The 15,450-nt window shown below is 38.4% G+C and overlaps 2 protein-coding genes across 2 annotated transcripts; one reads left to right on the plus strand and one right to left on the minus strand.

Moving 5' to 3' along the window:
• The first annotated feature begins 169 nt into the window (after window positions 1–169).
• Window positions 170–8,029, plus strand: LOC109477859 (tetraspanin-7-like). Its single transcript, XM_019779298.1, has 7 exons — window positions 170–390; window positions 3,526–3,714; window positions 4,354–4,428; window positions 4,927–5,028; window positions 5,516–5,668; window positions 5,954–6,037; window positions 6,492–8,029. The coding sequence occupies exons 1-7, from the start codon at window positions 286–288 to the stop codon at window positions 6,558–6,560; spliced, it is 777 nt and encodes a 258-aa protein (XP_019634857.1). The 5' UTR covers window positions 170–285; the 3' UTR covers window positions 6,561–8,029.
• Window positions 8,030–8,832: 803 nt separating this feature from the next.
• On the minus strand, window positions 8,833–13,337 carry LOC109477812 (histamine N-methyltransferase B-like). The gene is made up of 5 exons (XM_019779217.1): window positions 13,263–13,337; window positions 12,887–13,072; window positions 12,152–12,252; window positions 10,847–11,060; window positions 8,833–10,396 (listed from the first exon to the last, which is right to left on the minus strand). Exons 1-5 carry the CDS (start codon window positions 13,267–13,269, stop codon window positions 10,041–10,043), a joined length of 864 nt encoding a protein of 287 aa, XP_019634776.1. The 5' UTR covers window positions 13,270–13,337; the 3' UTR covers window positions 8,833–10,040.
• Window positions 13,338–15,450: the final 2,113 nt, after the last annotated feature.

Below are 15,450 nucleotides of genomic sequence, written 5' to 3' on the forward strand. Positions count from 1 at the left end.
TAGGGACAGTTCAAAAAGTTGTCCTAAATGGTGTATTAATTTTCCCTTAAAAAAACGTATTGACAGTTGTTCTTTTTACGATAATATCTTTTGCCTTATTGATTCATTTACTAGAGATTTTCAATCATGAAATAAAATTGAGCTTTATCTACTCTAAATTTGGGTACTATTTCCACACCACCCCAAATTGGCAGTGGTCTGTCCCTACTAGTGAATTAGAAGCTCAAGCCTGACGTTGGCAGGGTATAAATTTGTTGCTTTCCGCGTTTCTGCTGAGATTTTCTGATGCCTGAGACGGAAAAGGACGGCAAGATGTCGAAGAGGATGCAGACCAAGCCCATGGTGGCGTGTCTGAAGACAATCCTGATGATTTTTAACTTCATCTTTTGGGTGAGTCGCCGGCTTTCGATTTTTTTTCATTCCTACTGCAGTGCGGTTTGCTGTGAGTGATTATGTGATGACGTTTTGAACAAATTATTGGCTCAATCTTTGCTCGCAATCTTGTCTGGGTTTTGCTCCCTGAAATCAGATATATAAATCAAATCTGCTGTTTGTAATACTCAAGGCTATACACCAACAGGCAAGTCTTCGGTGCGAAAAGTGAGCTCTTATTTTTGGCGTGGAAAATTTTCAAGATGGAGGACATCCGGCTTTGTCTAGAATACTCAGTTTGTGCGCCGGTTTTTTCCTAGCCTTGGACTCATTAGACTTGTTTATTTTTCCTTCATAAAGAAGATTAAATGCTAGCAGGAAAGCTTATGGAAGTGCATAGCCTCAAAAAATAAACTGAAAACGCATCCCGATATTTTTTTTGTCGTGTCTTTGATGACGACAGCTGTCATGTGCAAGTGGTTCTCAGAAAATTTGCAGGAAACAAAGGAACAGAATGTAAATTATATTAGCGGAAAAAAAGAAAGAAAATGAAACAACAACATTAGAATACATGCCATGTGACTTCTAATTATAAAGGGGCTTTCAAATAACATGACTAGCTTGGGAACTCCATTGTTTTGGCCTTACAATATGGTAATTTGTGAAGTCATGTTTGCCCTTTGTTCAATGTACATGGCCTATTATTGCATTACTATGTTTATCACACATGCTTGTTTATTGTATCCACACTTAGGTGACGTCCGGATACAACAGTAATCTGTTTACATGACTAATGCATGTGTTGATTTGTCTTGTGTACAAAGAGGTGCAGAATTAGATTATGACAAGATTTACTGTCCAAAATTGCTGTTGGACATGCGCAGTCATTAACACAATGCTAAATTTGGAGTACTAGTATGTAAATTGTGTTATGTAAGTGACAATGATGCCAGGTAATAGGTAAATGGGCCTTCTGTTTTACCATATGGATGAAAACCCATGAGTGGTGCAGGTAGTTAACTTTGTCTGGTGCAGGTAATTTTCAACATTGCCTGCACCAGTGTAGATATGCAGAAAAAGGGATTTTGAGTCCTGTGTTTCATTTTCGGGGTTTTGAATGTGCCTTCCTTGTGTGGCTTCTGAATACTGAACTGAAAATTTAAATCACCGTGAAATCCCCTTTCTCTCCTGCAACAAAATGGCCCTCCCACAAATTCAGGCAGCAATAACCAGACAAAAAGCATTATATTCCACGTCCTTGCCTCAATTGCAGTGTAACCTCTTCCAACTTTATTCAGTGCATTGACTGTATTAGAATGCATGTAACAGTGATAAATTTATTGAATAAACCATTTCTTCTCCCAGAGATCTTGTTTTCATGAAAACTCCCCAGACAAATCCCGTCTGCTACTTGTACGTGACAGGAGGCACATAGACATTACAATCAATTCAGGCAAAGAAAAACATACCGCATTGAAGTAAAGGTTATCACTTTACATAGGTGTAAAGTATGTTCTGAATTGAAATGTTCTGCAACTTCTGGGTTGTGTGTGTGATATGATTTGATTTATTGAAATTGCAACGATACAATACACGTGGAACACAGGCAGCTGTTGCTGGTGTTGTGTCCCACACATAAAATATTACAAACACAAATGACACATGGGAGTTTAATTTATGAATTCAGAAGGGGTTAAGACATTCCTCCTTCCTTATATTTTAAGTAGAAAAGGTACAATAATCTGATTTATAAATCAATGATACACTGTATCATGCAAAGTCGATACAAAGTTTAGACAATTCTGAAAATCATATGAGATTAGAAAAATGATCATTTTTTTACCCAGTACATAATACTAGGATAGTGGGGTAAAAGATTACATAAAACTCATTAGATTAGAAACTTTGTTATCACCGGAGGGCCTGTTACCAACGGTACAGACACAGAATACATTACTGTTTGAAGAAATTAACAAATTTTTGCTTTAAAATAAGTTCTCAGGGCTACCGGCAATAAAGCAAAGTGTGTAATTTTTTTTTTGCTAGCTCTGTTTATAGTACTCATAGTCATAGCATTTGGCAAAAATGCTTGTAAGACCAATGAGTGTTTTCTGGCCTCTGGCAATGGCAGAATTGTCGCCCAGTTACTGACTGTATAATGACATGTTGTACGCTCACATGAGAGTCATGGGACATGCACTGATTGTACCAGCCTCCTCTGTAGGCATACACCCCTCTCGTACAACAATGGTATTGCCCTAGGTAATGTAAATCATGCAAATTTTGCCATGGTTTTATTTTGAGGTGGGAGTGAAACAAGGTTTTCACAGTGTTGAATTTGAAACACTTCAGTCACCACGAAAATAAAACTGCCGTGAAAGTTTCACAATTCACAGTAGTACAAATGTACTCTGGGTAGCCATAGTCTGTTACAAATACGTTGCACATCAAAAGTTGACATGCAGGAGTAATCCTCTGTAGGCATACACTGTAGGCATACCTCCTCTGTAGGCATACACCCCTCTCGTACAACAATGGTATTGCCCTAGGTAATGTAAATCATGCAAATTTTGCCATGGTTTTATTTTGAGGTGGGAGTGAAACAAGGTTTTCACAGTGTTGAATTTGAAACACTTCAGTCACCACGAAAATAAAACTGCCGTGAAAGTTTCACAATTCACAGTAGTACAAATGTACTCTGGGTAGCCATAGTCTGTTACAAATACGTTGCACATCAAAAGTTGACATGCAGGAGTAAGTTTTAGTAAATGTTTCACATAATCGGCTTGAAATACTTTTTCAGCATCCATGCACTGGTGAAAATGAAAATTACTTGCCCCAAACAAATTTTACCTGTACATGTACCACTTAGAAGTAAATATATGATCATACTAAAAACTAGAAACCATTGCATAATTTGTTACATTTCATCAAGGAGGTTTAAACAAGTATTGTTCAAAAAGTAGCTGGAATCAGTCAATACACAAATAAAAATCCAGTAAGTGACCGTCACGTATGCCAAGTATGTAAACCCACTTTACCTGCGTATAAAATACATGTATAACCTGCACATACAGGTGGGATTTTGAGCCCTGGATATTATAAGTTGTGTTGAATATTTTCCTAGTGTTTTGTCATGTTCCCACTCTCCAGGCTACTGGCATCCTGATGTTAGTGGTTGGAATCTGGGGAAAGTTGGGAATGGAGAAGTACCTTCAGCTGTCTACCACTAACTTCACCAGCGCCCCGTACGTACTGATCGGTGTGGGCGGCTTCATCGTCCTGCTCGGATTCCTGGGCTGCTACGCCACCGCGAAGGGCAACACCGTCCTGCTGTACATCGTGAGTATTTGTTCGTTTTAATGTTTACCTCTGTCAAGGAGGTTATATTCTAGCCAGTTTGTGGGTGTGTGTCTGTGTGTGTGTGATTGTCTCTGTGTCTGTCTGTTGGTCAATAAAAATACTCAAGAACTGTGAGTAGATTGGATTTATTATTTGTGGTGTGTTGGAAGGTGTAACACAAACTGAAAATCATAAGACTTTCGATCTCCCAATAGCTTGCTTTGGTACTGCAGCAGAACATTTGTGTTGTATCTCATGTTCTAGACATGCTATAGTATGGTCGTGATTTTGTGTTTCAATGGAAGTCTTTGTATTTGAATGAATGAATGAATGAATGGTTTATTCGATCATTTTGATCAGATAAAGTACATCGCAGCCATGGGCTGAATTGCGTACTTTTTACATTTAAAAACAGTGTTTTCAGTGTTTAAGCAGTTTTCTTCCTTTCATTTTCATGTTCATGTTCTTTTAACACTTTTGTTATTGGCTAGCTTACATGTCCAAGGATTTTTTAAAACATTATTAGTATCAACTAAATGTTAGAAGTAATGGAGGCATGTAACATACTTAGGATTGAGAAAAATCTGTGCAAGCAGCATGGGTGTACTGTGGATTAAGATGAAAAACCTTTTCCTACAGTACTCCTTCTTCCTGTTCATCATCTTTGTGGCTGAGCTGGCTGCCGGCATCTCTGGATTCATCTTTAGAACCAAGGTATGTCCCCGGCATTTTTCTCTGTTTTGGTAAGGTAATAATAACAGTATGGTCTGTTGGTATACTGTGTGGGGTCTGTGCTATGTGTGTTCCTACAACTGTAAAGGTACTATTATATTCTGGTCATTACTTCTTGGTACTATGTGAAAGTATTGTTTTTGGTGTCTGATTTTTGGGTTTTTATCTTTTTATTCTTGTCTGCTTTGGTTACATGATAGGTGGGAAGTGATTTTGACAGTTGATTGACACCACATTTGGGAGTACATGTAGGTATGTAAAGAAATTAGGGAAGTGGTGTAATATCTGATTAAATTACATCGTACAATGCTACAATTGTAATATATTCACAAAAACCTATCTACATGTATTTTTTTCTCTCAACCATTTGGGAGTAGGTTTGTAGAGGTATTAGGGAAGTGGTGTAATACCCAATTAAATTACATCATACAATCCCCTCCACAGAACCTCAAACATGTATCTTTTTTTTTTCTCTACCAGCTCCAGGATGGTTTCAGTGAAGGTCTGGACAAGGCGCTTTCTGGGTACAACCCTACTCAGGACAAGGACCAGGCCAAACTGGTGGATGATCTGCAGAGCCAGGTAAGTCATCTTACTATTAAAGCTAGGGAAATATTTTTCTCATTTCAGTCCTGAAAAAAAGAAAGGGTTGGCAAGTAAGGATTCTGTTTCTTTTCGCTTTGTTTTTTTCTTTAGATTTTGGCTGAAGGTAGAAATGCATCATCCGGACCAGTCCTTAAGACTGTTTGCTTTTGGGGAAGGGAGAAATATGTTACGTATTTTAATATAATAAATTTGATAAAATTTGCTCCTGAAAATGCACACTATAATGTTTCAGAATGTTTGAAATGCAAATTTCATGGCATTGCTAGTGGTTGACTTCCAAAAAAGGCTAGTGTCAATGGGTTTTAGTTACAATTAATTGGGAAGCTGGAAATGTAACGTAATGTTTTTCCTAGGCTGTGAAGAAATGTTGAATAATACTGAAGTATGAACTTGGGCGTGAAGTTTGTGTACTGTATTTAGTCCTGTGGATGGAAAGTTGACGATGTATTTCCTATTTGTCCAGCTGAAGTGCTGTGGGAAGGACGAGTACTCGGACTGGTTCAAGCAGCCTTGGGCCGCGGGGAAGAACGACGTGCCTCTCAGCTGCTGTAAGAACCAGAACACGTGTGTGCACCAAGGACTGACCAACTCCACCACTTCTGACATCTACACTGTGGTAAGGGCTTTCTTCTCACTGTTATTTTTCTGTCTGGAAAGTCTGGGATTGTGTATCTGTTTGAGTAGGTTGATAGCTTGTGGGTGGGGGAAGATTGACAGGCAGGATGACGGGGCAAAAGGTCTGAAATACTCAAATAGGGTGAATATTAATGTGTGGGTCTTGTTTCGACTGCAAATCTACAACAAAACCTCCTTTTCCCACCTGCCATGGAATAAAACCGACCATAAAATCAAGGACATTAACATTAGTCTACTTGACATAACAGAATGGTTTGTTGTCCAGGGCTGTTACAAGCTGGTGGTGAGAGCCATCAACTCCAACCTGGGCATCATCGGGGGAAGTGCTGTGGGCATCGCCTTCTTCCAGGTAAGCCATGGATCCTGAGATATCATCTGACATGGTGGTGTCATAGTCTAGTAGTAGGCCAGCATCAACCAGTGGTCTGGGTGCCAGACTGTTTCCAGGGCCTACACAGGCCAGCTCCTCAGTACCAGGGCCAACATGACTTCAAGGAAATTTTACCATAGACACCGCTTAGCTAGATGCTGAGCTCAGGGTCTATGTGAAGCATGTCCGTGGTCAAATTCTGTATCCTGTATAGGCCCTGGCAACAATCTGGCATCCAGGCTTAGTGGTCTCATGTATACATAGATGGCTGCTATATGGATTAGTCAGTCTTTGGCAAGCAGAAGACCTCTCTTCTCTGTTGATATGCATTTGTCCTACAAATGTAACTTACAAATTTTGTTTGTTGGCCGATTTGTATCGTGTTTTTCCAAATAAACCATTTACTACTACTGTTGTTTACTCTGTTACCTAGGTGATCGGAATGCTGTTTGCCTGCTGCTTGGCTCGGAACATCAACCAGCACAAGTACGAAATGGTCTGAGACTGACGACAACAAGCCACCAACCACTGATCTTCTCTTGCACCTCTGTCACTCTCTAACCCCCTTGTGTCAATGGAATCTTCCAAACTGATGATGGGCTTGTGTAATATCGGGAAAGTCTACTTAAGAAATAGGGAGTTATTTGTGCACAGAGGTGCATGATTAGAAGCCACCAACCACTGGCCAAGCGTCTTCTCTTACACCTCTGCCATTCACTCATCCCCTTGTGTCAATGGAATCTTCCAAACTGATGATAGGCTTGTGTAACATCAGGAAAGCCTACTTAAGAAATAGGGGGTTAGGTGAACATAGAGGTACAAGAGAAGACAGTCGCTGCTGATTCATCATGTTATGATATATAACTCACCTCCATGTTGCCTGCATTTTGTATGTGTAGTTTGCAGATGGACTAGTCCTGGAATTAGGCAAAATATAAACTGGAATTAAGGCAATTTTTACATGATTAAAATGTGCAACATGAAGAGATAAGCTACTGTTCAAGCCCAACCTGGACATAATGTATACTAAAGGGCTCCGCCCCTGAGGCGATGCCAAAAAATACAAAATTGTAACAAAGGTGGCACTATCTATCACAAAATGTGAAAAGGTGGTTATAACCCAGACAAGTGCTCGAAGTAATTTATCTTACCTGGTAAAAAGATGTTGCCTTTCGTAGTATAAAGTTGCAGGGATGGGAAACTTGTTGAATGGACAGTTATCAAACAATATTTGATGATACCAACAGAATGAGGCATTCAAAGATAACTGGAGCTGGACTGAGTTATGAATATTGTATGTTACCCTGGCTAATTGTACTGATAGTAGATCATGGTAAGAGAATCTGGCTTGTAGTTAAGACCAGAAAGGATTTTTATGGATTTAAGGATAAGAATATGGATTTTAGCAATATTATTGTAAATGACATAGAGGGTAAGAAAGGATGGTTTCATACAATACAAATATAACTTTCCAATAGTGTAAAACTTAAGATATTACAACTTCCCAACATTTGAACTGAATCAACAGAACTTAAAGTTGAGTGCTGTCCCCCAAAAGGATAGAAAATTGTACGCTGTTTTAATCATATTTCAGTTACAAATTGTACTGGACATATAATGTAGAAAGTCAGTGAACAAAGGTAGTTGTATATTGTTAGTTTTCGCATTGTGAAACAAACTTGTAAGTTACTTTTTGATTTTGAATTGAAACTGAATTGCATTCGACCAATGACATTGCTTACAGTTCAATTTTGAATTGAAACTGAATCGAATCCGACCAATGACAGTGGCCCATGTCACCATATCAGATCAAACTGTCTACATAGTGCTGTATTTTAGATGCTGGAATATTCTTAGTACAATTATGTATTTTGTGGGTATTTTATTTGGTTAAGAAGTGTGTTTCAAGAAAGTTGGCTAAAATCTGTTTTACTAAGATTTTATTTGGCATTAAAATATTTAAACAATGCACGAATATCTTTGCTGTGATACTGATAGTTCCTAACATTGTTTTATTAGCACTTAACATGATAAATATTCGTAATAGCTGTAACAAAGTTATGATCTATATTCGGTAGGTTCAACACACACTGCTGGGCCTATTGAATATCTAGCCTTCTTCTTTTGCAGATTTAAAACTGACAAATTTATGTTTTCTCTTAGACGCGTGTTTCTTTTAGGGAGCTTTTCAGTCTTGCATTTTAATGTGTGGTATATTCAAGATGTATGTGTAGTATGTGGAATTGTGTGCTACTAAAGTTCTGGTCACATACATAATATGATGCACATTGCATATTTTTTGCAACACTCATGTCGTTTGTCATACATTTAGAAACAGACACTGTGGTTTAAGAATTGAACTATTGCAACTGTTTCTTATCAAATGTATTACGTATGCCACGATTAGGCCACACCAATTTAATTTCTTGGTTAACGGATTTTTCTAGAAAAATAATGGAGCGGGCGGGCGAAAAAAAAATAAAAACAAGCCTAGGCATCGTATTATGGCCCAAAATGGTACGATAGGAGCCATGAAGTCAACACACCAGGCTGCTTCAAAATTTAAACAATGAATTTTGAACTTTTAATGATACCATTGCATTGAAAGATGGAATAACTGTAACAACTAGGATGAAAAGGTCTGTTTTCAACTGTTCAGGGCAAAATATGAGCATTTTGCAGTTGATTCTGGATTTTTATTTTTATTTGCAAATCTGAAAAAAATGAAGCGGCGAATCCGTTAACCAAGAAATTAAATTGGTGTGGCCTTATCGCAGGAAAAAACATTGTAGGTGCATCACACAATGTATGTGTCCAGAGCTTATAAGAGGTCTGTGTATTCAACTTACTCAAGTAACTCTAGATTTGTGCTAAGTAATTATTGCTTTTAAACTGTGCTTATATCCACCTGTACATTGCTTCCATGCGACCTACTATATTTATTACAAGAAGAAAAACCAACTGGCTATAAGTATGTATTTTAAAGAGTGTGAACTGTCTTTTACTGTAACAAGCTGTCTCCTAACAGGTTTTATACTTGTTAGGAGTCCAGGGAATTTGTGCATTTAATAAAATGAAGTAAATTGGATGGATAAATCTCTATAACCTGGTATCCAAACCTAATCTAGCTGCAGAGAAATAGTTTTGCAGAGAGGATGAAAGAGACTCAGCAGCAAGAATACGTTTGGATACCAGACTATATTCTGACTGTTACAATCAATCTACTCAAAATGTGTTTTAAGAATCTAGATGGTGTTGTTACTGTATACAGCAAGTGTTGGGGTAACAATGTTAGGCTGTTTAGGGGGAGCTAGCCTAGTATTGACCCACTGGAGCTAGAATACTCAGCACCCCTTTTACAGCCTCACACACATTGCTGAGTATGTTTTTGAATGTAATAGATTGAAGACATTGAAAATTGCAATTAAGAAGTTATTTTAACATCTATGCTCTTAATTACATGTGCCAAGGATTCAGTTGGAATGCTGTTCAGTGGTATGGTTCAGTATATATGTGAGTCATTTTATGAGAAGATATATTGTAACAGTCAGGCCAGTAAAATGCCATGCTAATCATACCACAGATTGTTGCCATGTATTGTCACACTGCCAAAGGCTTACTGTATCAATGGCTGGCTAATGGATAACAAAGCCCGTATTGCAATATCGGTACTGTACTGTATACTATATTGCAATATCAGGACTGTAATATATGGTTGCATTGCAATATAGGTGCTGTACTGTATACTAGTAATATATGGTTGTATTGCAATATCAGCACTGTACTGTATGCTTCTGGCATGTACTTCAGACTAAAGATAATAATAAAGCATGTTCACAATAATAGGTTTCATGTGTTTTTTTTTTCCATTTCATTTTTTTGCCAAATGATGTGAAATTTGATATGATATGATTTCGAGTGGAACATAAAGAGAATTGTTATTACTCAGTGAAGCAGGTCAACAAGAACTTCAACATCAGGGTTATTTCTTTAAGGCGATGACAACTTCATTGATTAATTTAAAGATAACCTTATCATCAACCAACGAAGAATTACATCGGATAAAATCTAAAGCCGTTGATTTTATTTCTGGATAATTTGATACAAAAGGCGTTTTTGTCAAGAAGTCGAGAATCATCCTCCCCGCTTCTGACGATTCTTCCTTAAGACACTCCGTGATGTTAATGTTGATGTCATCTTGCGATGTGACGTAACTGACGCCCCTTGCGTCAAGCCACTGTTTGACGTCACCGGACGTACGAAAGGACGTCTTCAAACGGTCACCTTGGCCGAACTCATCCCACAACTTGTACTGCAGTTTCCCCCAGTCACTTGTATCTGTGAATATGTGACAGGACAGTGCAGATTTTAAGTGTAAGCAAGGACATCTTGTAATGTCTTGAGTGTAAGTAAGATTTTTTTTTACTATTCAAGGAGCATAATGTAACATGTTTTACACTAAAAATTGAAATATTTTGATTGAAGAAAGCTTTGTGTCATTGTAATTTACTTCCACATATCAACCGATTTTGTGCAATTATATCATATTTCTGACATTTATATTTGGCGCTAAAACAGTGTACACACGGTGCACTTAGTTTGTGGTACCACCACAAAATACCAGAATGTAAACAAACAAGGCTGACAGCTTTGTTTCCCACTTTTAAAATCATTGCCAGCAATTACGTGTGACTCACATCACCATAAAAAATAATCTGATTTTCTATCAGTAATAAATTTGTTACGAAGTCAAATTGGGATCAGTCGGTGTGTAAACTGTCAGCTTACCTGACTCCATGGCGACCAACATGTGTCCGCCGCCCGCCAGCTGTTCCCATATGCTCCGCAAGGTGGCGTCCTGGTCTTCCACGTTGTACAGGACGTGTATCGCATGGACCAAATGAAACTTTGTGTCTTCCTTCGTCTGGAAGTACTCTTCTGCCGTCTGTTGGCGCCAGTCAAACGTCACAGCACCGAGGCTCTTGTCTTTACGCACCAGGGTCTAAATGCACGTTAGGCCACAGCAAGAAAATTATATGAATGGCATCGTCCGTAGACTCCAAATCTAATGCGAGCGGGCGAAAAAAAAAGAAGACGTGCCGAAAAAAACAAGGTTCCTACATTTTAAGATTTTGACTGAATTATTGTAGAAATGGTTTTGATTGAGTGGGAACATCACATATACACAGCCAGCATCACATATCACTGCGTCAAAGTAAGAAACAAAACATTAAATTTAGAGCCTTTTCTTGTCTGCTCTCTTCATAGTTATCTGCCATCCACCTTCCAGCTTGGCAACAGACGTCTTTGCCCATTTTCGGCATGTTGACCACTGTCAGAAGGCAACAAAATTTCTTGTTTTTTTTTTCAAAATCGGGCAAAAATTAATGCGCGCCCTGATGTCATCCATAAAAATTACTTGCTGTGGCCTTATATCGATATCAATGACACATTTTTAACAACGGTTTAAAAGTACGAAACAAGAGTTCCACGATCACATACCTTCACCAAATGATGCTAACCGTTCTAAGTGACAAGTTAGATATCATTTAATTAATCGTGCTTTAATAATTATAAGAACTTCATCATTTGCATGAATTGTATATCAGTTGATCATATTCTCCACCTAAAGACAGCCTTATCTTAACAAAGAAGGCTATTCTAGCACGTCCTCATAAATCATGCAAATGAGGTCCTGATAAATTATGTTTAATGATGTTCACATTGACTTAACTTCTAAATCTGGCAAGTGTTTCCGACAGTTACCACTATAATCTTATAGTGATTTCGCATCAATTATGCAAATATACATAATTATATCTTCAATATCTGCTATGTTCCTCTCGTTCTCAATTACATATCACAAGTGTTTCAAAGCCCTATTATTGAGCCCAACCGATTTTAAAATTTTATCATTATTCATGCAAATTAGCACTTGATTTGCATAAGTCTTATCCAATTTTATCAAGTATCACATAAGCTAAGAGGGACGAATCCATCCGTCGCTCGGAAACATGTACCCACTACTGCAAAATTTAATAAAACGCAAAGCAATTGATATTCGTGCGAAAAATCAAAATCTTATATTACAACCTTATAACGCTCGATCATTTCTCCCGACGGTTCCACAACCCTGTTGTACACAGTCTTGTGGCGTTGTAAAACCTTCTTCAACATGGCGCTGTCAACTTCACCTGTAAAGAGACCAAAATGACAGTAATTATGTTTAAATATCGCCCAAGTAAGATTCTGGGCTCGAATCTTCAAATGTGTGATTGGAGTATCAAATTGTACCAAAGGCTTTTAAACTGGCATCCAATGCGATTTGAGGGCGGCAAAACTGGAAATACTATGAATAAGGCAATCTTCATGATATTGACACATACTGCTTCACCGATAAGCACATTTAAATCAGCATGTCATACTTTGGGCTTTTAAACTGAAAAAACAAGCCCCAGGATGAGTCCTTTATTTTCTGGGTGGTACCCTAAAAATCAGCCCAGGGCCCTTCCAGTAACCGTTGTCCATCAGAATTTTGGGAAATTTTTGCTCCATGGGGGTAACTATACATTGGGATAGCGTGGTTTTAACTCAGTATGTAGATAAATGACTAGAATGTTGAATGTAGAAAGGTACCAAAATGTCACTGGCAATTAATTGATTAATCGGTTGATTGTCAAGGCTTGACAGAGTCTAACTTCAAAACACGATCCTTCCTTAGCATGATTAACACACATAACGGTTACTAGTAGCTGTGTGAATCTGCTAACGCTGTATGATTTCCATGAAACTGGTCATTTGACCTCAAAATAAAAATGGCGGTCTTACCAGATCCACTCCCTATCCCCAGCACACGCAGGTCTTTCCCCGGCTCACACAGGACAGAGTCTGGTAGTTTTGATCCATAAGACAGCTGGTAGTTCTCTAGACTCATCTCTACTGCCGCCAGTAAGGCTTTCAAACTTTCCAAATACCGCTCTGGAAAGTGGCGGTTCAACCTCCCCACATTTAGTGCTGTGGTGGTGCGATACATATCATTAACGACTCAGCTAATCAGAAAACTTACAGGGTATTGCTAACTCTAAGTTGAGTGGTTTTTGTCATTTCACAAATGTAGAATCTAACACCATAGCTTTGGGATTAGTAATTGTTAAGAGTCAACTGAACATATCTACTAAAAGCATATTTGTAAAGTTTAACATACCCGCCATGCTGGTGCACTACTAAGAGTCAGGGTTCAGGGACGTGCACTTTGACAGTAAGTTCAGTCAACCCTAAGTTACCTTAGCATGCTGTATTGATATTTCACCCTGCCGAGCAGCGTTAGTGGCTCGGCCCGGAAGGGGAGGAGGACCCTTCCGGGCCGAGCCACTAACCCTGCTCGGGAGGGTGTGATATCTGTGAGGTGAAAATGCGATGTCATTAGCAAAAAAAGTTGCCTGGTTTAGATTTATGTCATAGGCTAACTTTTATGAGCGGTACCCTCAAAATAAGGGGACGCCTGCCTTACGTATAGCTTGTTTGGGGGATATTTCAGACCCTTGAAGTATAAAATGATGCGAAAATGTGATAATAATGGTATGTAAATGCCAATTTTAGACAACTTTCCCCATGTACAATATTTTTCAGTTTTGTCGTCCTGAAATGGCATTGCCTTTATGATGGCCTAATAAGTACCCACCTCATAATCTCCGAGCAGATTTTCCTATTCAAACTTGTAACTGGCCAACTATATTGTCGCACAGCTAAAAACTTCCCTCAGCGGAAAATCTACATCTTCTTAAATTAATAGAAAACTGTGAGAATGTGACATTTCTTTAGTTTATTCAACACAAAAAAAGTATATGTACATGTAGTACCATCCTAAAGCACTCATCCCCCTCAATAACAATAAGGGCATGCATTGATCACCAATTACAGATCGAAATTGGTAGGTATAACCAGACTCCAGCAAGTAACAGAATTTGCACTTTATGTAACAGTAACTGTGTAGAGGATGAAGAACACTTTGTCTTAGAATGCCCGTTATACACTGATATGCGGAAATCCTTTATCAATTCCTTAGAGTTAGAGAAGAAATATACATACTTGTCAAAAGCAGAACTGTTCAAATATATTATGACATCCAAGCACTACGATGTAAATGAAAAGCTATGTAAATTTGTTCATACATGTTTCAAAAAGAGAGAGGAGATCATGTAGATAGATCCTGTAGTTAGAGACGTAGCACAGAAGTATAACACTTGTTACTTATATACCTGTACCTATAGTTATAGCACAGAAGTATAACACTTGTTTCTTCTATACCTGTACCTATAGTTATCCAGCTTAATGCATTTGGCCCATGTAGGGCGTGAATATGCAATAAAGTTCATTGTCATTGTCATTGTCATTGTCATTGAACATGTGAACAAAACTCTGCACACTCAGAATCTTATCCTATCAAATAATCATTAGCTTCTCTTTCTAAGGACATGTAGTACAAATCATCCACTGTCGCTAACACCATGAAGTTGTGTTCTTACAATTTAGAAACAATAAAAAGTTTACCACAAAATATACAAAATAGCCGGGGGTGGTGCATGGTGAATGTTTCGCCGTACCATGGCAAAACATTTTGTGACTAATAGTAAATAGTAACTAATTTTATTTTATTTTTTTTTTTATTTTATGACGATTTACCACATTTGTGGAAGGATTGACATAACAGGTGACTATCACCTCTTCAAAGATGTCAACCCCGAGACCAGACTGTAAGGTTTGAACCACTCACACCGGGAAGGTCCCCTACTCTTTTCGATTAGTGTGGTGGGTTCTTTAACGTGCGTGGGGTGTGGCTCTCCCAAACACGGGACCTCCATTTAACGTCCTATCCGAGGGACGTCCCTAGCCGAAGCTAGGTACTCATTTTCACCTGAGTGAAGTGAGGAAAGTCGTGTAAAGTACCTTTCCCAAGGGTACAACGTCGGGGCGCATGTTCGGACTTGTTCGGGTACGACCCGGAATCGAACCCGGGTCTCCCCGTTTCATAGTCCAGTGATGTACCACTACACCACACGACGCCAATAATTAAACTCTGTCTAACAATCAAGTTATTAACACACATACTGATTGAGCTTTGTCTGTCAGGCTAGATAATAACAATTACACTGATTGAGCTCAGTCAGCCTACTTGATAATAACACATACTTGTTAAGCTCTATCAGGCTAGTTAATAATAACAAACACTGGTTAAGCTCTATTAGCCTAGTTAATAATAACACACACTGATTAAGCTATATCAGCCTAGTTAATAATAACACACACTGATTAAGCTATATCAGCCTAGTTAATATTAACAAACACTGGTTAAGCTCTATCAGCCTAGTTAATACTAACAAACACTGGTTAAG

Source organism: Branchiostoma belcheri, unplaced genomic scaffold (assembly GCF_001625305.1).
Source record: "Branchiostoma belcheri isolate BF01 breed outbred unplaced genomic scaffold, Haploidv18h27 scaffold41, whole genome shotgun sequence".
NCBI lineage: Eukaryota > Metazoa > Chordata > Leptocardii > Amphioxiformes > Branchiostomatidae > Branchiostoma > Branchiostoma belcheri.